The sequence below is a fragment of the Chlamydotis macqueenii genome, chromosome 3 (genome assembly GCF_036417535.1).
Source record: "Chlamydotis macqueenii isolate bChlMac1 chromosome 3, bChlMac1.mat, whole genome shotgun sequence".
NCBI lineage: Eukaryota > Metazoa > Chordata > Aves > Otidiformes > Otididae > Chlamydotis > Chlamydotis macqueenii.
Genome location: NC_141558.1, coordinates 108349244 through 108375155, shown reverse-complemented (window position 1 = coordinate 108375155; position 25912 = coordinate 108349244). Strand labels below are relative to the sequence as shown.

General features: G+C 37.8%; 1 protein-coding gene across 1 annotated transcript in view; it reads left to right on the top strand.

The window, feature by feature from the left end:
- SYNE1 (spectrin repeat containing nuclear envelope protein 1) overlaps window positions 1-25912 on the top strand; it is a 310078-nt gene that overhangs the window by 280593 nt on the left and 3573 nt on the right. Inside the window, exons 131-145 of the mRNA XM_086745962.1 lie at window positions 2325-2512; window positions 4691-4841; window positions 8068-8250; window positions 8676-8813; window positions 9530-9721; window positions 10581-10914; window positions 11758-11826; window positions 13814-13956; window positions 14809-14935; window positions 15356-15567; window positions 17086-17286; window positions 17633-17761; window positions 18287-18499; window positions 19471-19563; window positions 21402-21460. Of these exons, the coding sequence (XP_086602088.1) occupies window positions 2325-2512; window positions 4691-4841; window positions 8068-8250; window positions 8676-8813; window positions 9530-9721; window positions 10581-10914; window positions 11758-11826; window positions 13814-13956; window positions 14809-14935; window positions 15356-15567; window positions 17086-17286; window positions 17633-17761; window positions 18287-18499; window positions 19471-19563; window positions 21402-21460 (2432 nt within the window). The remainder of the gene's footprint in view (window positions 1-2324; window positions 2513-4690; window positions 4842-8067; window positions 8251-8675; window positions 8814-9529; window positions 9722-10580; window positions 10915-11757; window positions 11827-13813; window positions 13957-14808; window positions 14936-15355; window positions 15568-17085; window positions 17287-17632; window positions 17762-18286; window positions 18500-19470; window positions 19564-21401; window positions 21461-25912) is intronic.

The window sequence follows — 25912 nt, the reverse complement described above, 5'->3', positions numbered from 1 at the left end:
ACGTTGGCCATCTTCTCAAGTATTTCATCACTCTTTCTTCTTCCATTAGTCATCTTATGATCTATGTTTGATCTTCTACTGAGGTCCTGTTATCTTCCCTGCTCGTATTGCTACCAGTTGTTTATATACCACATTATGTTAGAAATTTTATGCTGTGAAAGAGAAGGGACAAATTCCATTTCTGTAACACCATTATCTACTTCTCCGCATCTACGTAAGCCAAGGATCAGCTTTGCAGGTTGCTGGTCTCTGTAGTGAAATCAAACATGCAATTAAAGCTGGATATCCTGGGAAAGGTAGGGTAACTTCACTGCAGTATTTTCCTAGGGTTGCAAACTGCATTTCAAGGATTACTTGCTTGTTTACTCTCTCAATCTGCTGCCACTTGAGATGTGGAAAAAATAGTGTTTGCTTTTTGGTTGATAAAGGAAAAAAAAGCTGTATGTGGGTGACAGCAGTGCATAAAAGTGATGCTCCTTTGTGAACTCACCAAAAGGATAAATGTTCTCTAATAAACATAGAAAATTTTAAAATCTGGGGAAGAAATATAAGGCTATGGAGAAAAAAACAGTAGACATTGCTTGTAGAAAGGTTCTGTAGGTGAGTAAAAAAGTTTAAACCTTAGGAATCCTCAGGACCACCCACTGGCAGTTTTCCCTACTGCTCTACTCCAAAACAGCAGAGAGGAGATTGTGTTACCTGAACTTGCTTGACCTCAAGTCTCATAGCTGTCTGGAGTACGTGTTTCAGAGAGTATTGCATCTATTTATATTATCCGCCCTTATATAACATTTCAAGATGGGCAGAAAGAAGAATAAGCACTTGGATGTCACGATGAAAGAGTATTTTCCAAGCAAATGAAAGTGAAAGGGACAGTGCTCAAGAAGAAAACATTGTAATTTTCCACTTGGTAGTCTCATGTAGATGTTCGTAAAATAGTCTTCTATTTCATAGATGAGAAGAGGAAATAGATCACTGGAGTCATTGAGTCCAACCTCATTTATCACAAACAACCAAATCAGATGGTTGATACAAGTTGACCTTGCTCCATTTCAAATTTGCTGAGGTTTTTAGATTCGACATTTAGGTCTAATTTCTTGCTGGAAGGTATTTTCAGAACATCATATTGCTGGTTGTAAGAAAAGTTCCTCTAGTTAGACCTTACATGTATGTAGGTACAATATGTTGATACTGTATTTCCCTTTGTGTGTTATAGTTTATTTCATTAGCAAAATCATAGTGAGCAGTTTATCTCTACTCATCCTCAAGCTGCCAAGTTCTTGTTCTCCTAAATAAAATTCCACATCTCTAGTTGTCCTAGTAGTTCTTTTCTTCATCTGTATCAGAAGTGAATGTAGTATTCTAGATGCTGTATATCACTTTTTGGTGTAGTCACATTAGTACTTCACGGTGACTATTGGAATCATGTTGTCTCATCTTTGTTACTGTCTATCCTAATTTTTCTAATATTATGATGAATCATTGCAAATATAGGCAGAAGTCAAGCAGAGTTTCTTTTCCTTGCACTGATCCAACAGAAATAGCCATTTACTTTTGTGGCTTGTCTTAACTTGAACCTGTAGTTCAAAACTGAAGCTGAAACATTGCTTTGAGATGAAACATTACCATCAGTGCAGAACAAGCCATTGCAACCAAGAAACTTATAGTAGAAATAATGTCACACGTAGTAAGTGCTAAGACAACATAAGTGTGTTTTCTTTAGCTGTCCTGAATTTGCTTTTTCCATTTCCGATGAAAATGCTATAGAATTGGAAAGCTAAAGGAAGAAAAACCTCCTACTAGATATGCACCGTTCAACATGTGGTGCTGCTGATGTCCGTGTCAAACATGCCACTTTGCAGCTAGCTCACATGGGGAAGAGTAGGTTCACGAAGGACATCTCCACCAAACCCTGACAGTAGATAAGAACATACTTTCTTACCACACTTCTCATACTAACTTCTGCTTTTCATTATCTGTGATAATTGGAAAGGGCTGGGCATAATTCCACCATTTATTGGTGATGTTGATTAAATGTATGTGAAAGATGCTCAGCTGAGCATGCAGAGCTCCAGCAGTTTGTCCCAGGTGATGGTCTGGTGTTCGTAGTCCCTGGGAGAGCTGTGCATGCTGCCAGGTTCTGGCCTCACTGATGATATTGCAACACCACTTGCGCAGATGTAGTCTCTTAATAGGTATTCATTGGATGCTTTTCCCCTGTTTGCAAGCTTACTAAATTTTGTTTTGCCTAAGCAGTCAATAAATGCATTTGTATTTATTCATGTTTTGCAATTTCTCTTAAGAATTAATTTCTTTATCTGCAGGAACTTCAGAGGGACATAGAGAAACACAGCACTGGAGTAGCATCTGTTCTCAATCTGTGTGAAGTGCTTCTTCATGACTGTGATGCCTGTGCCACAGAAGCAGAGTGTGACTCTATCCAGCAGGCTACGCGCAGTCTGGACAGAAAGTGGAGGAACATTTGTGCAATGTCAATGGAAAGGCGACTTAAGTAAGTCTAATATGCCTACAAATTAGTATTTCCTTCCACGGGCACAAATACAGGTTGGAATGTATGTGCTAGGGTTGCAGTACTGAAGGAAAGAGTGAAGGAGTCAGAAAAAGGTCATACACTGCATAAAAGCTAATAGCTGTTATGCTGTGGGGAAAAAAAGAGAGAAATTTCAGGTTGCATTCATATGTGCCTTATACAAGGCACAGATATCAATTATCAGATTTCGCTCACAAAGCCTTTGATGGAGTGATGTCTTATTTCCCATACTTCATAGAAATGATGAGAGAGAAACTAGAGAAAGCTTGTTTGATAGCAGTGACTCCAAGAGATTTAGAAAATATGACCTAAGAGGGCGCGTTGTAACGCTTAACTTTACCCTAGAACTACTGAGACTGATTAGGAAAATAGTTATCAAATGGGTGGAATGTTATTCCAGGTGTTAGGGTTTTCATGCACCAAATGTTCCTCAGCAGTTTCTTTTAGGTCTGATTTTTCTTGTTTGGAAGAATTTTAGGACGGAACATGTCTAGAATTTCCTCATCTGCCCACCTTAGCTTTGCTGAGCAAGTGTGGGCTGTAGCACCTGTATATCTTGGGTGTGATCTGGTTTACTGCACATGCTTAGACCATCTGTACACTGCATGCCCATGATGAGAAGATTCTTTGTTTTCTGTTCCCATCTAGGATAGCATGGGTGATTTTGATAGCCAGAATGATGTAGGCTAGATTGGGCCGACGCTATATACTCTGTCCAGACCAGTAAAAATACATGTTTAACTGTTTCAACTCCTGTATTTATGAAGATCTTTTCTGTATCTTTTTAAATTATGAATCTGATTTCTGTGGTTTACACAGTCATATCAAGAACTTTAGGTAAAGCTTACAACTTTTCAAAATGCTGAATTGAACTTTATATGATCTTTGGTTTTGTGGGATAGTCTTAATGTATTTAGTAAAGATTTTATTTATTTTATGCAAAAAAAAAATTTGCTTTTAAGTTGTGCTGCTCCATATCCACTGATTGGATATAGAGTAAGTAATTTTATACTATTGCTAAGGTAATTATTGTATAGTGCATATATATATAAATACAGCTTATAAATTTTATCTTTGACACAATGTGTCTTGAAAATATACAGGTTCTTCATACCTTTGTGTCCAGCAAATCAATTCAGAACTATTTTAAGTTAGTGTGGAACAATGCATTGAACTCTATTTTACTTTCTTGCAATGTACACATTTTGCTGTTAGTAGATTTGTACCAGTAAGTTAGCTGAGCTATCAGTATTTAGGATCTTTGTTGTACTAGAAAGTTATTCATATTAAAAAGCAACTTTCCAGATATCAAACTTCAGGTTAAGCAACGTATCATCAACAAAGCATAAATCTAGCATGGATCAGGTCCTTTTCAGACCTGCATATCTAGGATTTGGGAAAGATGTATTCTTTATGTAAAAACAAACAAAGTTCTGCTGTAATAAAACCTGTCCCAAAGAAGATCTGGTTATTTTGAATCAAGTGAAGTTCTTGGGATTTTACAGTCTCAGTATTAAGCCAATTTGGTTTCAGGATCAAGAGTCAGCCACTATTTTTACATATTCAATTGAAGTCAAATTGTTCTTTTAAGTGTTGGAATAACTTCTAACTTTTTTTTTTAATAAAAATATGTTTACAGTGTTTTACCACTTGTTGGTGAATGCAAAAAAAAAAAAAATGTTGCTGTCCCTTTGCAATGCAGGCTAATGACTGAGAACTTTAAAATATATGCTGCAACACCTTTAGCATTCCGTAAGAAGATGTATGGTTGAAAGTAGTGTCGAATTTCTAATCTTGAGAATACTGGCTTAGGTACCTCCAGTGGACTGTATTTCAGGAGTTATTTAGCATGTGCTCAGATTTTCAGAGCTCCTATTGCATGCTTATAACTTACTTTTTATATTGATTCCAAAATTAGATGCATTAAAAAAAAAAGTTGCCATCCTCTTATTCTAGTTCAGTCTGGAATGAGCCAGCCTTCCCTGTGGTCTGTTGATCAGCCTGGCTGGCTGAGTTAGATTAAGAGCCAGTTATTGTTTGGTGCGGCACTTGTTTGCTGTTGTAGACAATTAGTTAAAGTACTGTAGGTCAGCTGGCCTTCAGTCCGAGCATTCCCTAATTTTCCATTATCTGTTGCAGAATTGAAGAGACGTGGCGGCTATGGCAAAAGTTTTTGGATGACTACTCTAGATTTGAAGACTGGCTAAAACACTCTGAGAGGACAGCTGCTTTCCCAAGCTCCTCTGGTGTGCTTTACACGGTTGCTAAGGAAGAACTGAAGAAATTTGAGGTGATTTATAGTAGTTGAAATTTAATATCTACTGATCGCATTACAGCAGCCAGCTGGTGTTCTTTCTTCCCATGCACAAGTCACTCAGCAGAGACACTGTATTAATATACTGGAGTTGATGATTTCACAGCTGCCCTCACTGGCAGGTTTCTAGGACAAAAAAAAACAGTGGAAGGTGACAACTGAAAATGCTAATAAATCAATCCACTCTCACTTTGCTGTTTGTTCACTGAAATTAGACTTCTGACCTTTTTTATTTCTGCAGCTTTTTAGTATATCAAATCAGTAGGTGCTCCAGAGCATTCATAAATCTCACTTCAACAAGTACCTCTTCAAATGCATACTGCATGTTTTAGCTTTTCCTTTGGTTTTATCTCTCCTTTCTGTAACTCTCTGAAAACCAGCCCTCTGAACTCTTCACCTGTTTTGTACAATGTACAATATCCCCATTTGAGATCCTTATACCTGAAATTCGTGTCCATGCAAGTGTTGTAATATGTCCACATGGTGTCCTCCGTGACTTAAAAGTTAAGTGCATGCTTAAAAATTGACAAACTGTCACTTCAGTCAATGCTTAAGAGCTTGGTATGTAACTCCATTGTGTCTACTACAGTGTGATGGCTTGTCTGCAGTTACAATGGAGTGTATACTTGTGCGTAAAGCACACATACGCACACGTCATGTGCCTAGTCACAGGTGAAAATGTTCTACTCTGTTTCATATTTTCAAGGAGTATTATCAAGATGAGAGAAAAAAATAATTTTGAAGAAAGAAAACAAATTGTTTACGCAATTCTGTAAACAATCAGGTGCTTTAAAGTATTTTCCTCGAAGAAGAAATGCAAATTTTAAACAACATCTAAGACCAGTTAATACTTTTTGGTTTAACAGTTAATTCAAAAACATAAACTGTGAAGTGCTGATCCAAGTTTTATTATTGTTGTTACTATTTCTGAATGTACTGACCAAGTTCTATTGTTAAACACTGCCAGACTTCTTCATTAGAGTGAGTAGGTTTTTTTTGCTTTTTGGTTTGGTTTTTTTTTTTTTTTTTTTTTTTGGTAGTATGTTTGCTTCCTAGACACAAGTACTCTCTCAGATCTCCTTCCCATTATCCTTTTATTCATTTGTTGGGTTCTAAATCTCTTGTTAAGTGAGTCTCTGTATGAGAAACAGTACCAAAAATATGTTGACTGTCTTTGATATTCACAGCTGATCTGACTTTGCCCAAAGTCTGTTTCACTGAACCTCAGCCTTTATCATGACCTTCCCTCTCCTGCAGACTTGTGGAATTTTTACTGTCTGCAGTGTCAGCAAGAACTAGCTGCGAAGAGAACAGTCTAGTAGCCTCTCCAGAAGCCTGCTTTCCCCGCAGTTTGGTTCTTTCTCTTTTTTTCCTTCTTTTTTTTCCTAAGCATGTAGTTTCTATAACTACCCAAAAACAGGAATGCAAATGACAGAAGTTGTGTTCAAATTCTTCCGAATTCAGCAACTTCAGAGTGAAGTCAGTATAAAGTCAGCCACATATACATACTAACTGAAGCAATTTTCTACTTTAACTAGACATTTTTTTTTCTAATTTTATTTTCCCATCCATATCTGCAGTTGAATTTAAAAAAAAAAGCAACAGCAACAAAAAAAAAAAAAACCTGACAAAAAAAAAAGAACCCAGCAGGCCATATAAGAACCTTTCACTTCCTTAGCACAGAGGTCAGAGATGGCTTTCACTGAGTTCACTGTACAAAATCAAACTCTTTCCTCTCCAGTACTTTATGGAGAAATGAAAAGAGGTTACAGGAAGGAACCCAACAGATGAAGTCTTGTGTAGCTGAGCTGAAAAAATGGAAGACAAGTAAGCAGCTGTTCTTTTGCTGGACAAGGCTTAGTAACAGGTGAAACAGCAACTGCACACTCTTAGATTCATGATCGTAGTAAATATAGTCAGATTTGTGCCTCTGACATGAGAATTGCCTCCTTGTGCAATTTTAAGTGAATTCAGCTCTGCTGAGCATTTCACTCTGGTTGCAAAGCCATTTGCTCCTTGTTGGTTGACCCCTATCCAATTTGATGGCCACTTAATTAAGGGAATCATTGTATTTAGAGGACTCTACAGATTTTGATCTTTTTTCTTTTTTCCAACCACCTTCTTTACCTTTGTCTCTGGTATTACAGCAGAAATGTGCTTATTTCATTTTTAGCTTTGACTAGTACAATATGAAGAGTATATATTGTTTATGTAGAAATCTTGTGTGTTAGCTGGTTTTAATGAAAATTTCTATACAGAAATGTATTACTTATCACACTTCTCCAGTCCTTAGTAAGGGTGGTGTCTAGTTTTAGGAGAGATTGTCTGTTTATTTGCATTGTGAGGAGTAACAGAAAGCAAGTTTGTAGAACTACAGTGGGAGCCAAATTTGCCCTTCTGTCTCTGGGACAACATGAAAACAAGTAGTTTTTTGAAAAATTATTCATCTTTCTTTTAATCTTTCTTAAGGAATTAGTTCATTCAGCTCCTTACAAGGTGCTTTCTCCAACTTGCTTTGTGATTGCTAGTCACAACATGAAACTCAGGGGCTGTCACCTACTGTTTCTGCTCCCCAGCTGGGTGACTGAGGCTTTTGTGACAGTAGAGGAAGCACTGAAAGTACATGGCACAGACACTTGCCCAGGCATAAGTTGGTATGGATGTTTGTGAAATTTTCTTTCTAGGAACATTTTAAAATAAAACTTACTTGTATACTGCAAGTATAAGATAAATAGATGATTCCTTCAGTACCATTTTTCACTATTTTTGGTAAAACTCAGAATAAACAATTTCTCAAATCTCCTCAATGTTTGCATTTCAGCAAATTCAGCATGTGTGAGGAAATCCAATGAAGCCACAGGAATCTTAGATATCTGTTCTTTTTTTTAAGTGTTTCATATTTATTGTTTGTGTTTCTGTTCTCAAATACAAAGATGTATGAGTAGAAAGGGGAGTCTTTTTATTTTTGTAAAGGATATTCATGTTGCAATTTCTTGTTCAGTGAACTACATCAGTTTTGTAAACTTTTTTCTTTTTTCTCAATAGGGTAGCCCTTGGGACGTGTCTGCACCCGTAGTGAAATCTATCAGCTGACACAGATCAGACTGTAGAAGTAGGGTCAAGATAAAGGGAAAGACTTGTATAAGTATTCTGATTTCAATAATTGAAAATCTGATGGTGTCTTTTGTTCGTATTGCTTTAGGCCTTCCAGAGACAAGTGCATGAAAGTCTGACTCAGCTGGAACTGATCAATAAACAATATCGCCGCCTGGCCCGAGAGAACCGCACTGACTCTGACGGCAGCCTCAAGCAGATGGTCCATGAGGGGAACCAGAGATGGGACAACTTACAAAAGCGAGTCACCTCCATCCTGCGCAGGCTAAAAGTACTTTTCCAGTTTTAAGCCCTTTGGTTTCACTCCTATACTTACGAATCAGGGATACTCCAGAAGCTTCCAATTTAATGCATTTGCACAGTGTTTTTAAGGGAATTTTTATCTTTGGAAGAGGAAGGGAGCTTATCGGTTCAGTTTGTCCAAGGTAACCAAAGCATGAAGTCTGTAGGGAAATGCTTGGTGACCTCAAACACCACCTCCTTCGTAGAAGATAACTTTCATAGGTCAGCTAATTGAAGCTGAAGGTGATGCTACTGAAAAGGGAACCTTAGAAGAGCATGTAGGAAATAAAAGAATGTGTACTGAGTTTAGGTTAGGTTTGAATGGCATGAAAGCCCTTTCTTCAGAGAACCACTATTGCTGGGTTTTTTTGGCTTGTTTGGTCGTTTCATGCCACTCCATTTTCCACCCCACAGCATTTTATTGGCCAACGTGAGGAGTTTGAGACAGCACGTGATAGCATCCTGGTATGGCTAACAGAGATGGACCTGCAGCTGACCAACATTGAGCATTTCTCAGAATGTGATGTCCAAGCAAAGATAAAGCAACTTAAGGTAAAAAAAAAAATGATTGAATGGAAACAGGAGGAGGCATGAGAGAAGGGATAAAAAGGTTCATGGTAGGAAAAGAATTTAAGCAACTTGATGCAAAAAGGCAGCCTGATACAGTCCCTTACTTGCAGGAAACCTCAGAATTTATGAGCTATGTCACATTTCAATACATACTTCTGTACCAGAGTGGAAGATCTTTGTACTGTGAAAAATTATCAAAGAAAAAAGAAGTTATAGTCTCCATTCCCAAATCAAAAGAGGAAGTGCCTGTAAAAATTATTAATGTCAAGTCTCTGTTATTGCTGACACCAAAGAATTATTACATTTGTCAACCACTTCTGCATCAGAAAAATCATTATTTGGAGAGAAGAATATCAGATGTCATGTTATCCAAAATTCCAGCCTGTTAGCTTTAGCATCTGTGTTCATTCTAGACATTTGGTCATGGGCATGGCTTGTTTAGAGAAGAGCGTTCTTTCCAAATACAACAAGTGAGGAATGAGATGGTAAACCATGAAGTATCACTGGTTTTGGCTAGAAAGACTGGGGACTGCTAAATTTAATTGCTCATTGTTGCTCATGCCAGAATATTTGGAACGATCCCTATTTGTTACCCACACCATTCCTGCTGAAGTACTCTTAAGACTTGCATCCTTAGTAACTTAGGTTGTTGTAATGTTGATTTTGTTGATAAAGCATGGGCTTTTGTTTTTTTGCAGGCTTTCCAGCAAGAAATTTCACTAAACAACAACAAAATTGAGCAGATAATTACGCAGGGTGAGCAACTCATTGAGAAAAGTGAGCCTATGGATGCAGCTGTCATTGAAGAAGAACTAGACGAGCTGCGTCGTTACTGTCAAGAGGTCTTTGGACGTGTGGAACGCTATCACAAGAAACTCATCCGCCTTCCTGTGTGTATACTTACATACATATGTATTTGTTTGGCTTGTTGCCGTTTTACAAGTGTGAGAATGAGGAGAGAGAAAAATGTTGAACTGAACTCACGTGAAACTTCTGTAACTTTCGAAAAATCCCATGGCTTAATTTTTTACAAGCCTGACCATCTGCCTCCCTTTATTATAAGCTATTTGTCCCGTTCAGAGAGCAGACTCATCAGATCTGGAATTTTTGTAAATCATCATGAAAATCCATGCAAATTGAAGGTTTATAAAACTTCATTAATGAGGGTAGCAGTGTGGTACTGGTAATAAGAACATCTCCCTGCTCTGTCAGACAGTTTCATTGGCAGCTTGTTGAGTTCTGTTTTGTTCAAAAACAGTGATAAGATTATTCTTTCCATCAGAAGAGACAGAAAGTTGTCTCTGGAACTGAACACACAGCTGAGTAAGTGAGAGCAAAATGTTTTTTGGTAGCTTAAGTCCTACTGAAGGAGAGCAACAGAACTCAGAGTTTTCAAAATATGAAAGAACATAATGAAAGCAGTGAGCACGATAAAGGTCACTTACACTTCCTAAGACTTGATTCCAGATATCTGCGTTGCTGTGGCATCAGTAAAAACTCTGGAGACATTTGCTTGATATGAGACTTTGAGCCTTAAGTAATTAAAATGAGCTGGCATTATGAACTTTTTTGTTGCTTTGTTTTTTGTAGTGCACCTTAAAATAATGAAGGGGAAGTACAAAATAATGGAAAATGGAAACCTTATCAGTGTGACTGTTGCCTAATGCTACTTTATTTCACTGACACAGGCTGACCATACAGTGCCTCTGTACATTTCATTCATTGATTCTGTTTGCATTATGCTTCCAGCTGACAGATGACGAACACGACCTCTCTGACAGAGAGGTGGATCTGGATGAATCAGGAGATCTCTCCGACATACACTGGCATGACAAATCTGCAGACAGCATTCTCTCCCCACACCCCTCTTCCAACCTTTCGTTGCCTCTTTCCCAACCGGTGAGAAGCGAGCGATCAGGGCGAGATACTCCTGCAAGCGTGGACTCCATTCCACTGGAGTGGGATCATGACTACGACCTTAGCAGAGACCTGGAGACAGCTGTTTCACGGGCACTGCACTCTGAGGAAGAAGACGGAGGACAAGAGAAGGACTTTTATCTGAGAGGAGCAGCTGGTATAGCAGGTATGGTGGCAAATTGTATGTCCTGTTCTGTCCTTGTAAAAAGAAGCAAATGTTACATATGTGATTGCTTGGCCAAGATGCTTATGGAAAAATATTTTAAATAGCCCCTTAAGCTTTTAAATAGCTTTCCCTAAGTGATTCCAGTGGCTTTCTGGCATTAGACACAGTGTTGGAGATTCCTGGATGACACAGCCTTGGAAAATCGCAAAGGCATGTATGATATGACAGGGAATTGGCTGTGCCTCTATGCCTGTGGCCTGCCAGGTGGGATATGTCATCTGTAAGAGCAGTGCATCATAAGTTATTCTGACTAGAAGAAACTATACTGGATATGGCAAGAAGTGCAGAAGAAACTGATTAAGAAATGCTGGGGAAGAGATCTGCAGACAAAATCATCAAGTACTTGAGTAAATCTTAACTCAGTCCCTACCCGGGCAAGGTGCCAGCAACTGAGTGTTTAGCCTGAGGTGGGATCTTGGGTCTTGCTCTCCAGCAAAGCTGGAAATCCTTTCTAAGTGTGTGTGCTTTGTGTAATAAATCTTAATGAGTCAAAGTGCCCAAATGTAGCCAGTTTTTTGGGAAGGCTTACTGGTATATTATACTCTGATCTTGTGGCTGTCTTTTGCTTTCCAGATCATTGCTCTGAAAAGAGTCAGGCTTGCCTGGATATTAAGAGACTCTGTTACAGGCTCCCTGTGTTTCAGTCTTCATCCTTTTTCCTTCTCCAGAAAGGATGTTTGCTATTGGAACCGTTTATATATTCCATCCCAGGAAAAGGACTCCTACTGTAAGGAGACAGCCATTGTTGAGCTGTCAATTTAGACTGTGCTTTTATTTTTTCAGATGTAGAGATCCCTGAAACTCTTGAGGCCTATGTAACACTCACAGAAAACGCACTCAAAAATACCTCTGGTAGGCATCAAAAAAGACTAAGCTTAGCCAGATGCAAATACCACAGTGCGCAAGCATAACTTCTTTCTCTTCTCTTAGCACCTGCTATAGTTTTCACAACTTACAAAATAAATATTTCTTATGTGGCAGCATTGGCATGTTGATGTAGAAGTATCCTGCTTTACTACTACGCTTAAAGGTATTATTAGGTGCATGGATGAAACAATGATGTTTAAAGTATTGGTCCTCCCACCTCAGCTAACTAGACTAAACTGATCAGTAGGTTACTCTGGTCTTTATTTTCCATAGTCCCTCAACAGAACTTAGTACTTTGCTACGTCTCTGGGAGAAGAGAAGTTTCTACAAGGCTTAAGGCACAAAGAAAAGATATAGAGAAAAGCCTAATTGTGCAGTTTTGCACTTAATTTTTTAACACAACCACAGTTTGGATTACTACTTAGAAATAATCTTTTAGGTTAGTTGTTGTTTCATGTGACAACAATGCCAAGGTGAGGTACTGTAGTCCAATGTTTTTATCTTAGTCTTTTATATTGGAAGATGATTTTTTTTTCCAAGTTGCATTTTTACACAAGATTAAACCTATTGTTTCATTTGTTAGATGACTCTCGGAGGGATTAGATGCACTTACAAATACCTTCTGTCATGATTTCACAGTTTTTCTCTTTTGAAATAATTACTTCATTGCAAATTTGAAATAGCAAACATTTAAAATCTCAGCATCCGTAGCACAGACCTCAGGTTCACTGTCCATTTTTATTTTTTCCCCAAATTAGTGAAATAATATGATGATTGATTGAGAGTGTACAAAATAGCTGTACATATAGTAAAATGTATGCAGGTTTCTGACCTGTGAAAATTTTGAAAGGAGTAAGGGAAAAGCAATACTGAGCACTTTGTTCTGTCCATCTGGGGAGAGCTGGTGTTTTGTATAAAAAGATTAGCCATCCAAGAGGCTTCATTTTCTGTAATTAGGTGGACAGAAGGCATCGTTTCTCTATGCATGTTTTTAATTGTGTCTTTATGAATAAATTCAAACTGTCTTTGTAAACAGATGGAAATCAGGCACGGTGATAGAATATGGATAAGAGGTATCTCATGTGGTCCTCTACACTGCAGCCTGCTTCAGATTAGAACTGGCTGTAGCTAATTCATATCACGGAGCTTATCTGACCTCTATAAGGAAAATACAAGTTAGTCCTGCTTCAAAAACGATACGAGTTCCAAACGACTTGGATGAATAATACTATCTTGCAGATATGTTAAGCATAATTTTTGTTAAACGCCTAATTGGAAAAATACTATACATTTTGCTGCTTAGTGTAGTTGCCTAAATCAGTTGTAGACTACTTGCTGTGGGTCTTGAAGATGTCCAGTCATCTAAGGACCTTGAGAATAATATCGTAACAGTGTCACTTAGCATTTGTATACTGCTTTTAATCTTCGGAATTGTACATAAATAGGATCCTTTCATGTAGATCAAAATCCCACTATATTTTAGTGGAGAGAAGTAATACAAAGGGAAATGAGGATAAATCAAATTTTATCTTGGATTTGAATCAGGAGTTTGAGATACAAGGTTTTATTTGAGAGTGTTTGTGAAGGGAGCAAGGCATTCTCCAAATCAGTGACATTGGAGCATGCTTTGACAAAAACTTTCCCCTTTGGAGAGGTGAGGAATTCTCTGAGGGAAAAAGTCACTTCAGAATAGTTTGCAAGCCTGCTTTAAACTGTGGACTCTTTCATAGTATGCTTTTGGCAAGCATGTTCATTGGTATAGTCATCTGTCCTCTGAAGTTTGCTAACACCCTCTGATGTAACTAGTTATCAGTTCGCTTTGACTTTGTACCACTCACACTGCTGCGATCACACTTCTCCTTTACTCTCTAATCTAGATAGTATTCCTGATATTTATTCTACCTGGGCAAAAGATAAAAAAAATACTTTGTGAAAACTTGGGTGACAGTCACTTTTTTTGGTTTTGGTACAGGAGAACCTGGTGCCCTGGAAGCACATATCCGACAGCTGGACAAGGCCTTAGACACCAGTCGTTTCCGAATACAGCAAACTGAAAACATCATCCGCAGCAAAACACCTACAGGACCAGAGCTGGATTCCAGTTACAAAGGATATGTGCGTGTATTTTGGAGCACGAGTCGAATAAGCCCTCCAAGCTTAGATTTGCTATGGAAAGAAATACAGCTGTTTCAGCAGAGCAATTAGATATTACTGCTTCTCAGACTTACTCATATGCCTGATACTCTTAACCGCATGCTATTGTTGTTTGTGTTATTAGTGTGTTTACAATAGCATAAGATTACAGGAACATGACTCCAAGGAATTTATTTTCCTATTACATTTTTGCAGATGTCCAAAAGTACTTTTTCACATGTGTTTTTATCCATCTAATAATGATATCCTTGTTTAAAATTGCTCTGCGTTTAAAAGCAGGTTTTATAGCTTCATGCACAGTATTCAACTTACTGATGAATTATAAACATGCATCATGTAAGCAAGGTTGTATATATGGAATCTGTGATTAAAAAGCTTTCTCAGAGAGGTTTTCTGGAAGAAAAATCTCTCTCTAAATCATTCAAATAATTTTATTACTGACAGAATTTAAAGATTAGCTGCTTGGATGCGTAGTAATATTTCCACACTCACGTTTATTTTCTTTATCATTTGTTCTAGTGTTTTTGCCATAGTGTCTTAATGTTTAGAACAGGTGGCACCTAAAGTCATCCAGCTCTATTTGGCACAGTGGCACCGAGTTATTTCTGTTTAGTCTGAACTTACGCTTTAACTTTTATTGTCTCCATATACATTTCTTTGATAGTATCAGGACAGATTGTTAAAGTAATAGGTTTTTATCTTTGCACTTAGACCTACTTTTGGAAGATTTTGGAAGTTGCATTGTAATTTGAATTTTCCATGCAATTAATCTTGTACAGTGCATATTGAGATGGGATTTTTTGTTTAACACAGATGAAGCTACTAGGTGAGTGCAGTGGAAGCATAGACGCAGTAAAAAGGCTTGCATATAAACTGAAGGAGGAAGAAGAAAAGTTATCTGGACTTATTAACCTCAACAGTACTGAAACACAAACAGCTGGTAAGTAACATTTAGTTCTTTGATGGAAAACAATTATGAAAATTAGCAAACATGCAAAGTTTTTCTGAATAAACACGTGGTATTATTTATTGACATATATATGTACATGACTGTCTGTACCGCATTCTGTTTAAAACCTTTTAATAGGAATAGTAAAGAATAGTAAATATTCCTTATATATGCCCTATAAGGGGATTAGACATACAAGTGCATTTTAAAAACCCCCTCATATCATGAGACATAACCCTAAGCCTTTCGGAAAGTTCCTGTGAATGCAATGCATTTTTGCTGAATGTTTTCTGTGAAAATGTTGCTTATATTGCTGTACAAAACATGTGAGTCAGCTGGATTCAACTGGTGCAGTTATATGTGTGACTCATGTTTTTCTGCTTTTGTTGAATTTGGTGTTTATTGTTTCAGGTGTAATTGACCGCTGGGAGTTAATCCAGGCACAAGCTCTAAGCAAGGAGCTGAGGATGAAGCAGAACCTTCAGCAATGGCAGCAGTTTAACTCGGACCTTAATAGCATTTGGGTTTGGTTGGGAGAAACTGAAGAGGAGCTGGAGAAGCTCCGCCGCCTTGATCTCAGCACTGACATACAAACTATTGAGCTCAGAATTAAAAAACTGAAAGTGAGTTTTATTTCTCTTCTCCATGAGTTACCTTGTAAACAGACCTGAGTAAAACAGGGACATTGAAGAGGTTACCAATAGTTGCAGGTGGTTTGCTCCATTTTGCGCATAGCAGGCTACTCCTGATAACTGAAGTAACTGGGAAAGTGATTTTATGAATCACCTTTTGGCAGAAAAATGTGCTACTGACTTTTACTATATAATCCAAATGAATTTTTGAAATAGTAATTCTATGGCGATTCTGTAATTCCAGGATGTACAGGTAATTCCTGATCTGTTAAGCTGATCAAAGCCGGTGGAGGGGGTTAAAGTCAAATTAAATCAATTCTCTTGTAGTCAAACTGGTAACAAAATAGCTGCTTTAAAAGAAATGCCTCACTGGGACATGTTAATTTGTGTGGAGGAAGGAGAGAGTGCCCAAAGGAGTTGTGGCCTATCCACTGGTGTCACCAGTACCACACAGGAAAAATTTGGTGTCACTTTGCAACATTGCAGTTTCTTCTTCTGTCATGTCAGATGCATCAGGATCTGAATGCGACCTTTGTGATCTCTCCTGGATATTTTACAGCTGTAAAGATTTGCAATTGTGCACAACTTCCCATTCAGTTATAAGCATCTTACAAGCTCGGGCACAAGTGGGAGCCAATGTCAAAATGCACTGTGCTCCATGCTAGGAATGAGGTGGACAGATAGTAAAGACTGTTTCCGGCAGTGATCCATCTAAAGCATATTAATGCTGATCTTCACTGGAATCCAAATATAGCTGTCATGAGCGCTACAAAGGTCACTGTGACATGGGGCTTTTAAGTAAACGCTGTAAAGTAGGTGGAAAAGGGGACATTTCATAAGAATCATGTTATCCCACCCACTCTTGGAAAGCCCATTAGTACCTTCCAAATCAGAAGAGGAGGGGTTTCTTTTGTGGCTTCCAATGTAAACAAATCAGAGGTTTTATACACGTCCTGCTTCTACAAATTGGAGTAAGTTGTTTATACTATTTGTATGTTTTGTTTTCCCTCAGTACAAGCTTTTATCTTAAAATACTGTTGACAGCAGTTTCCACTTGAAATTGAAATGTTGGTTCTTATATTTATCAGCAAAACTGAGAAGTGAGAGCAAAAGTTTTATTGTGAGTCAAAGTACAATTGTCCTACATCTCTTTAAATTTTGTTCGGCCTGCTCTGTCTTTAAAATACTTGAAACATGAGCCAGATCTTTAAAATTCAACTATGACTTCAGGCTTTTAAGACTTTACAAGTTTAATTGGCTTGTTCTAGTTTATGCTTACGGTAAAATTTTAGGAGATGTTAAAGAGTGGACATTTGCAGAGTCACGGAGTGAGCATAGAAATCTCATATCCAGAGCAAAGAGACTTTTACAGTAAGGTACCATTCTACAGTTGCTGACGACAAATCATTGCATTCTCGTGATGCCTTCTCTACTTGATTCTTCTAAAAGTTGCATGTTTTACCAATTTCCATCCTTTCTTCCCCTGTCCCACTTTGTCTTATCATCAAGGAGCTGCAGAAGGCAATTGATAACCGCAAAGCGATCATCTTATCCATCAATCTGTGCAGCTCAGAGTTCACTCAGTCTGACACTGAAGACAGCAAGAAGCTTCAAGAGCGCCTGTCGCAGATGAATGTGCGCTGGGACCACGTATGCAATATGATCGAAGAGTGGCGCTGCACATTGCAGGATGCATTAATGCAGTGCCAGGTCTGTATTGTGCTTTTTTAAAATTGTCAGCATCCCACATATCAAAAATATAAACGATATCGTTGTCTGATATGCTTATTATCCAGTCTGAAACTTGCCCATGCAAACCAAAGTACAGCTTTGGCATGTGTTCTCTGAAAGATACACCTGCACTACCTAGGGTGTTATTTCCAGCCCAAGATTTTCTAAATTTGTCATCTATGGAATAGCGTTCTGATGTACTGTTCTATACTTCCTTTTAAGTTATGTTATTTAGCCAGTAGGACCTATCATAGGATAAATTAAAAACCTGAATTTGAGTGGAATTTTCTGCTACACTATTAAATTCATCACTCATCACTTGCAGGATTTCCATGAAATGAGCCACGGTTTGCTGCTTTGGTTAGAGAATATTGACAGAAGAAAAAATGAGATTGTGCCCATTAATCCAAACCTGGACTCAGACACGCTGCAGGATCATCGCAGACTTTTAATGGTAGGGTTATAATCATCACTTTCTCTCCCAAAACGCATCATCAGAAAAACACCTCATCAAATTTATCTTTCTCTTGAGGGTTAGCGTTGTGCATTGCATGCTAACGCAAAACTGTGGGACCAGTGTCAGAAACTAACTGTACTGTGTTGGGGAGCACTACTCACTTTTATTCGTGGCATAACTCATTATTTAAAATCTCAGGCAACTGCTAGACTGCTGCCTATCTTCCTGTCGTTTTATTGTGTTTTGATAGGTCTGTCCTCAGTGGGAAATTGCCGCAAATATTGGGAATATTAAACAGTCATAGAATGAAGTACAAGCTATTACTCGAATTTTAAGTGAAAAATTAGCGATTCTGATTACAGCTTCTCAAGATCAGGGATTTTTACTGCTTCTTTTCTGTTTCCATTTCATTAATTTCAAATGTCCAGTTTTATGAGTTCTAGCTTTTTTCCTTTTTTGTTTGGGGTTTGTTTTTTTTTTTTAACTTCAATTAAAAATATGTGGTTCTTGCCTTGGCAACAGCAAATCAGACGTGAACTCTTGGACTCTCAGCTGAAGGTGGCATCACTGCAAGACATGTCCTACCAATTGCTAGTCAATGCTGAAGGCAAGGACTGCCTTGAAGCGAAAGAGAAGGTGCATGTCATTGGAAATAGACTGAAGCTTCTCTTGAAAGAGGTCACACGTCATATCAAAGAGCTAGAGAAAATTCTAGACATTTCAAGTAGTCAACTGGTAAGTGATGTCTTCTTATTCCTTGCTTTTTGGGAAGACATTTCCAACTGTTTTGATTGTCTGTCTTCGATCAGTGCTGTTGGCTACATTATTTCTGTTGTTTGCAATACTTACCAAGACGATACACATGTAATCTTGAATGTCATAAAGTAATCTTACACTTCGTAATGTAAATGTTTCTTTTGTGATATGATGGGGTGTTTTGAATCCAGTGATTTTTTGCTATTTGTTATAGGAGTAAGTGTTGAACATCTTGATTTGTTTATCCTGCCATTACTGATTCAGCCAACTGCAAAGTATATGAAATAATTATTCTATTTGCAGTATTGAAAATTATAGTGTGTCAGTTGTCACTGGAAAGGAAGATAACGCTCGTTCTGTTGAAAGAAAAAAAAAAGCATAAAATCAATTCTGTAGAAGGCTAACAGATCTTATAGTGCCTTCTGAGCTTTGAGCTATACTACAAATCTTTTCAAATTATATTATATCTCAGGGTATTTGAGAGGGAGTTGTGCATACATCTTCACCAACAGTGGCAGGTATAAAGACAAGATTTCAAGATTCTCCGTTAGTTAACTTTTTTTAAAAGTATTGGATTAGCCAAGTGCATCAGGCATGAGAACTCAGCTCTTCACTCCTTCAGTGAATTTCTGTCTAAGTAAAATCTTGGTGATATCAACCTCTTCTTGTAATTAAAGGCCAACAAAGAGCAACTGGTTTTGACTTTGGCGAAAAATGTGTCACCTAAAGCAATTAAGTTTTAACTACCTGTTTGCTTTTCTTTTCTTTCAAGGCTAAGAGAGAAAATACGTAATGCCTTAGACTTTTAAAATTTGGTAGCTAAATTTAACTGCTGCATTTGATTTGCTTTGGAAATAAGTCTTCTGGGATTTCACTCAGGTTTTTTTTTAGTTTGCTTACTTGAACAGCTAGTTGCTGTGTTTCTGAGCTGCATTCCTTCTGAACTTTAGGAATTGTCCTCATGGTCCTCTGCTGAAGAATTAGACACATCAGGCTCAGTGAGTCCTGTATCTGGAAGAAGCACTCCAAGCAGACAGAGAACGGTAATTTTATGTATACTTTCTTCCACTTCCTGAGTGGGAGTTCTAGATCTCTGCAGTAGCTCTAGCCAGCTGGAAGGCTCCCCTTCTCACTTGATAGGAAAGGAAATGGCATAAACCAAGAACAACACACAGCTGCTTTCCCCAACCCTGCTGCATATCCCATCCTGCATGAAATCAGAATTGGTAAATACTATCTAAAACCAGGGCTGTCAGTGTGGTTGGTTTACCATGGTATGGCATGTCGTGTCTCTTGTATTTTGCTCTAGTGATGGCAGCACCCCAAAGTCTGGTCTTGTCTGGTATAATCAGTCCTCCATTTCTGTTTGACCTTCTCTTCAGAGCTGCTTCATCGAGAATCTCAATAAGGTTTTTTTGTCAGTTCTGATGAAGGTTGCAGATGGCCTCATTGAGACTTTGGATGAATGGCTAAGTAGAGGTGAAGGACATGAAACATTATTCAAAACAGCTAGTTACACAGGACCTAATCAATGGCTACGATGGCAACCCTGGAGTTGTCCATTTACATCGCTGGCACAAAATTCAAGAAATATAGCAATACATGCCTAGTACTTAACACTTCCATACTCTGAGCCCAAAATGGAACTGCAATTATTTTGCCTTTTTCTGCAATTTTATTGGTTGATTACTTTGCTTTTTTTCCTTAGTTCTTCAAACAATCAGGTTGATTTTGTTTGTTTGTTTGTTTTTTTCCCATTTGCACTTTTTGTAAAGGCTCTGAGTTCTGTCTTGATAAATTTTATGGCTCTTGAAATGGTTTTGTGTTTTTTTTTTTTTTTTTTTTATTTATACATTCACTAGTTTCCTTTATATGCTAGTATAAGAATGTAAAGGAATACTGGCTTTTCAAAAGGAGAAAGAATATAAACCTTAACATTTTATTTCAGAGGTCAAGGCTTGTGTCTTTTAAATTTAAACTTAAATAACTAAGAAAAGCTCTGATATCACAGATGTAACTGGAGGATGCCTGACCATTACAGGAAATGGAGAAGTATTTTACAATAAAATCTTTGTCTAAAGAGTATGTAGAGAATTATACTGGATTTCATCTTAACGTTTTAATAAGTATTTATCTATCTCTACTTTGTTGATGTTTATGTATGTGACTACTTTTTTTCATTTTTGTCCATAATGTATATCTAAGTTGTATGATTCCTTGGGATCTGGATATCAAACTTCTGTTTTTTGCACCCACAATTTTGGAGACTGAAGTGATGTTGCTTAGAATGTCAATGCCAAATATACTGATGCTAAATAAATAAAAACTAATACAAAAAATACAATCAGAATTATAATCATCTGACTGCATTAAATACTCCAGCAAATAGTTGTGAGTGCAGGAATGCACCTACAGTTATTTGGTCTTCAAAATTGTGGAGGAGTTAGGGGTGGAGAAGAGGCCAGACTCATCAAATGAGGCCCTTGGACCTTTTTTCCTTGATAATATAATTTTGCTGCATTTGCATTTTGAAATAGCTATATTTGCCCATATTGAACCCAATAATTTTTTTCTATTTCGTATTACAAATTATTTGAGCTAAATTTCTTGTGATTTTTTTTAAATCCAGTTAAATACTGTTCATAAATGTAATGACTAAACTGTTATTTTTGAGTTCACTGTGTACGTTCCAATGATTTCCATACTCAACTAGGTACAAAGAAAAGCCAGTTTCCTTGGTTCGTGGGTATTGATCACTTCATTTGATTTTTTTTTTTAATGTTTCCTTTGCTGCACTTTTAATTTAGTTTCATTAGTAGCTTGTCTTTATTTGCCTGGACTGAACATTCTTCTTTCTTTACCCCCTGTTCATTGCAAACAGCCACGGGGCAAATGTAGTCTCTCACAGCCTGGACCCTCTGTCAGCAGTCCACATAGCAGGTACCTTATTCTCCTGGTTTCTGCACTCTGTTCTAGAACCCTAAGAGGATGATGGAAATTGGCCGTGATTCCTCTCTGTCTGCACCAGCTCCATCAGGTGGCCAGGATTTAAACAAGTGGAAACGTCCCTTTTGCTAGTAGTTTGACGAAAGGGGCTGTCAATTACCTCAAATTCTTTGTGAAACAGAAATACTGGCTAATCCTTGAACATCTACAGCTTTTGCTTCCCAGGAATTCTGTGAAATCAACATTTATTTTTCATATGACCGGTTAGGGTGAGCATGTGTTCACACTCATGATATTTAATCATTATTTTATTTTGGCATGATTTAACAGAAATGCCAGTAGGTTCATGGCAAACACTTTTTATCATCCTCTTTACCTCTAGATATTAAATTAAGGCAGGTAATAGGCCGATACCATATTCTAGAATTCACAAAACCCACAGATCTGGATAAGACATACTAACATGTTTTCCTTTCTTTCTATTTTTTTTTCCTCTGAAGTGTTTTGTTCAGTTTGTGGGTTTTAGTACTTAAGACTCAAAATTGAAAGTCAGAATTTGAGGATTTAGAGATTTGGAATCACTTTCTCTCCCCTCCTAAGACGACTGCAATATAACGTGCTAGCATTGCCATGACTCTCGCCAAGTGCTTGCATCCATGTATTGCTCTGGGAGCAGCACTGCCCCATCTCTGTCTGACCAGTAGAGAGCAGGCTTGCAGCTACAGCTTTTTGCTTTCCACCTTGTCTCCAGCAACCTGTCATCTCTGCAGCTAACAGTGCTTCTGCATTCTTTGTTGTTGTCAGTGTGATGTGTGTACCTTCACTCTTTCACTGATCAGTTCACTATAGCCTCTAGAGTTACAAAGTTTAAACTAAAGAGGAAGTGTTTTGCTATTTCAGCATCTTACACGTTCCGACACCTACACTAATCAGAAACTATCACAAAAATATATTTGTTTGTCTTGTTAAGTACTGAATTTCATTTATTCTCTATATATTGAAAATGAACTAATTCATTTTTAAAATAACTCCTGTTAAATTGAAAGAATTGATGTTGGAAAGAAAGCAACACAATTTAATACAGTGATTGAGCAATAACCAAGTAGACACAAAAATACATTAGGAGTATTATTTTTTTAATGAGCAAAATCAAGGCTTTGTTCAGGCAGACTATTCTCAAATATAAATGAAGTATAGAGTAAAACTACTTACCGTGTAGATATTTACATAAACATCTCAAAAAACTTTGCTCTATATGTGTAGTTAGTGAGTAAAGTGGCATAGTTGCAAAACCACATAATGTAGCAGATAAAACAGGTAGAGTGTCTTTCACTACTTCCACTGGCGCTGAGAAGCTACCTTATTTTTAGGAATTTATTTTTTTTCCTTTGAAACATAAGGAAAGCACATAGAAAATAGGTAACATATGTACGCTCTGTCTTTCTGTCTGATGGAGAAAGAGAAGTATTTTTTCCAACTCCAGTCTGCTATGAAGCTTGGCATTTTGTCTCTCATAGGGAGTGGAAAAAGGGAGGAGTGGGGCTTTACTCTGCAGCCATTAACAGCTGGGAGGAACAGAGGATGTCTTCAGCAGATCAGCATGCTTGCACTAGCAACCTTGTACTCAAGAAACACATTGTGTGCACTCTTCTGCTCTCCTCTACAGTCAGACCACTTCTGCCAACCTTTTGAAAAGTTTTCTGGTTGTAGGTGTGAGCAGCAGGCTCAAAGAGCAGCTAGCAGTGCTTTGCAGCTTTGAGATCAACCTCTATTCTAGCAGTGGCATTGGTGCGGCACCTTTCAGATCAAGTCTTTCCAGCACTGTTTATTAACACATCTTGTAGCAGTACAACACAATGTTCAATTTGTCATTCAGACAAGCATGGAATACGAATGAGTCACTGCTGAATAGGAAACTTAATCAAATGCGCAAGCCAGACAGGTTGTGGTTGATGTATAATGTGGTTTTAACTGATAAAGTGGTACAAGCTGTCACTGTGTTCTTTAATATTTTGACATGCCTCTGATCAGAGTACTTTGTGTTTGATCTTGCACTGGATCAGCAAACCCTGTTCGAGTTTAGTATGCAGGAGAACTGAAGTCAATTTTAAAAGGTTTATCACATGGGAGGTTGTGAAGGAAAGTTCATTTAAAAATTAGAAGGGTGACGTTTTGTGTGTAACGTGTGATATCACTTTGCCTTCCCCATTATCACAGCAAAAAGACAAGAATACACAGTGTGATGCTAAGCAAGGTACAAGCTTAAACTAGACATTACATTGTAGATTTAACTAAAGGCTCTTTCAAGAGGTATTAGTAATGGTGTGCTAAGTAGGAAAAGCAAATTAAGAAGCAGCTCCTCATTGTTCATCAGTTTAATAGAGCTGTCATAAATGCATACCTGGATCTATGCCTGTGGATTTTTTTTAAGCTAATAAAATGTTAAAAAGATTAAAATAGTGGTTCAACTTGCTCAAGGGTGTTTACATTGTCTCTCTTGAGCAGCTCTATTCAAGTCTTGGTGCCACAGAGCCAACCTCCATTTCCTGCTCTCCCCAAGCCTCCCCAAATGACTAGTGGATCTTTAAAGGTCACTTGCTATTTGTTCCTAGAGCAGACCAGGCCATAGCACACTCTGTGCCTTTGGCCCCAAAATGTCAGTCATTACACACAGTAGCTCAAACATGAGGTTTGGCCTTGGCTTGCCATAGTTCTTCTCCCAGTTGTCTCCCAGACTCTTATTTAGAGCTTGTTACTTAAATTTCATATTTAACTACCTTTGAAATGGACACATTCATCTTCTTTACAGGGTAAGTCAAATCTGAGGTTGGGGTGATGTAGTGCTAAGAGCTAGGGAGAGAATTGAAGTCAGAATACAGCCAAACAAGGTTGCTCCTAGAGAGTCTCTTAGGACACCAAGAGGAGTCATTGCTTGCTCTTGTGGGCAGAGCATCATACCTTCTCCTTTATAACTCTAGCAACCTCAATCTTAAAAAATTAGAATCAGTGGGAAGAAAAAGTCTTATTGGGAGATCATTACCAAATGTAATTTCTCTGGTTATTTGGAATAATAATTTCCAAGAATTTCCACCTTGAAGAAATCCATGGTTTGATGTAGTAATTTGGGTTTGTGCCAACATTATCCCTTCCTTTACTTTAACAACTGTTCACCCTTCTTTCTCTCTATTCTGCACTGTTTTATAGAGGGTAGTTTTAGTATCTATCAGATTTTATACTGGTGACCTCAGCTCTTTGTTTCCTTCACAGGAGAAATACTACTTCTTTTAAACTCCTTTAAGCTTGTGTAAGTTTAAATTAATCTTTCAGAAGTATGTTAACTGAAATGATATAAAATTATCCAAGTGAGAGCTCACTAGTGCCTACAGATCATTAAAACAACCCCTTTTCTCTTCTGGAAATCTTGAACTGAAATACATTTAAACATTTCTGTTGTCCTTTTTCACAGCTATTTACAAGCCATAGTATCGGTTTGTGGCTATCGTGTGTCAAACAGCTCTAGATTCTCTTCATTATCTTCAGAGTGTGAACTTCCAGATTTACAGCAGAAGTTTTTATTGCTACCTTACATGTTCTAATCTTGAACTCCATGAGCTACTTCTTAAACCTGTTGGATTCACCCACTTTTTTTTTTCTGTGCAAGAAGCCAGTCCTATTTGGTATTTGCAAAGAGTTCCAGCTTCTGTCATCATACAGATGAAATTTGCTGTTCTTATATGTTGTGCCGTAGTCTTTTCATAAAGATATTAAATCAAGACTCATCCTTGATTAACTCGAATAATAACATCCTACTAGCACAGCAGTGCCTCTTTCTATGTAAGCCTGTTGTCTGCATTCCATTAGGCACTTCCCCATTAAATTCACTTTATTTATTCCTATCAGCTTTGCTTGAATGATGAATTCTTCTATTACAATCTTTCAGATGTTTACTGGAATACAGGTAGATTACTTCAACCATATTTTCCTTGAGAAGAAGAAAAAAAAAAAATCAGTCATCTTTAAAGGTACTCGTCTGAGCTGAAATTAAAGTTCACTTTGCCCGTTCGATCTATAGCCTGGTAAATTAGCTTCTCCTCTCTTGAAATGCTTATGAAATACTTCCAATTTCTGTGACATTACAAACTCCCCAAGTGAGGGTAACTATTGCTTGCACTTTTTAGATTAATTTATGAGATTTCTTGACATGAAGAAGCTTACTGTTGGCTGGGTCTGCAGCTGTGCCTCCCACTTTTATCTAGTTAGTAGGAATTGTGTATGGAGTGAGTAGCAGATGGCCCTACTTCCCTCCTGAAACTGGGGCCGGTGTGACAAATGGTGGAGCAGTCAGAAGAGAGACAGCCAAAGATGCAAGCTCAAGAAAAAGAAACTACATTTTTCTCCAAAGTGGCATACAGTACTTCAGCTTTCCCTTTTCCTGCTGGAGTAAAT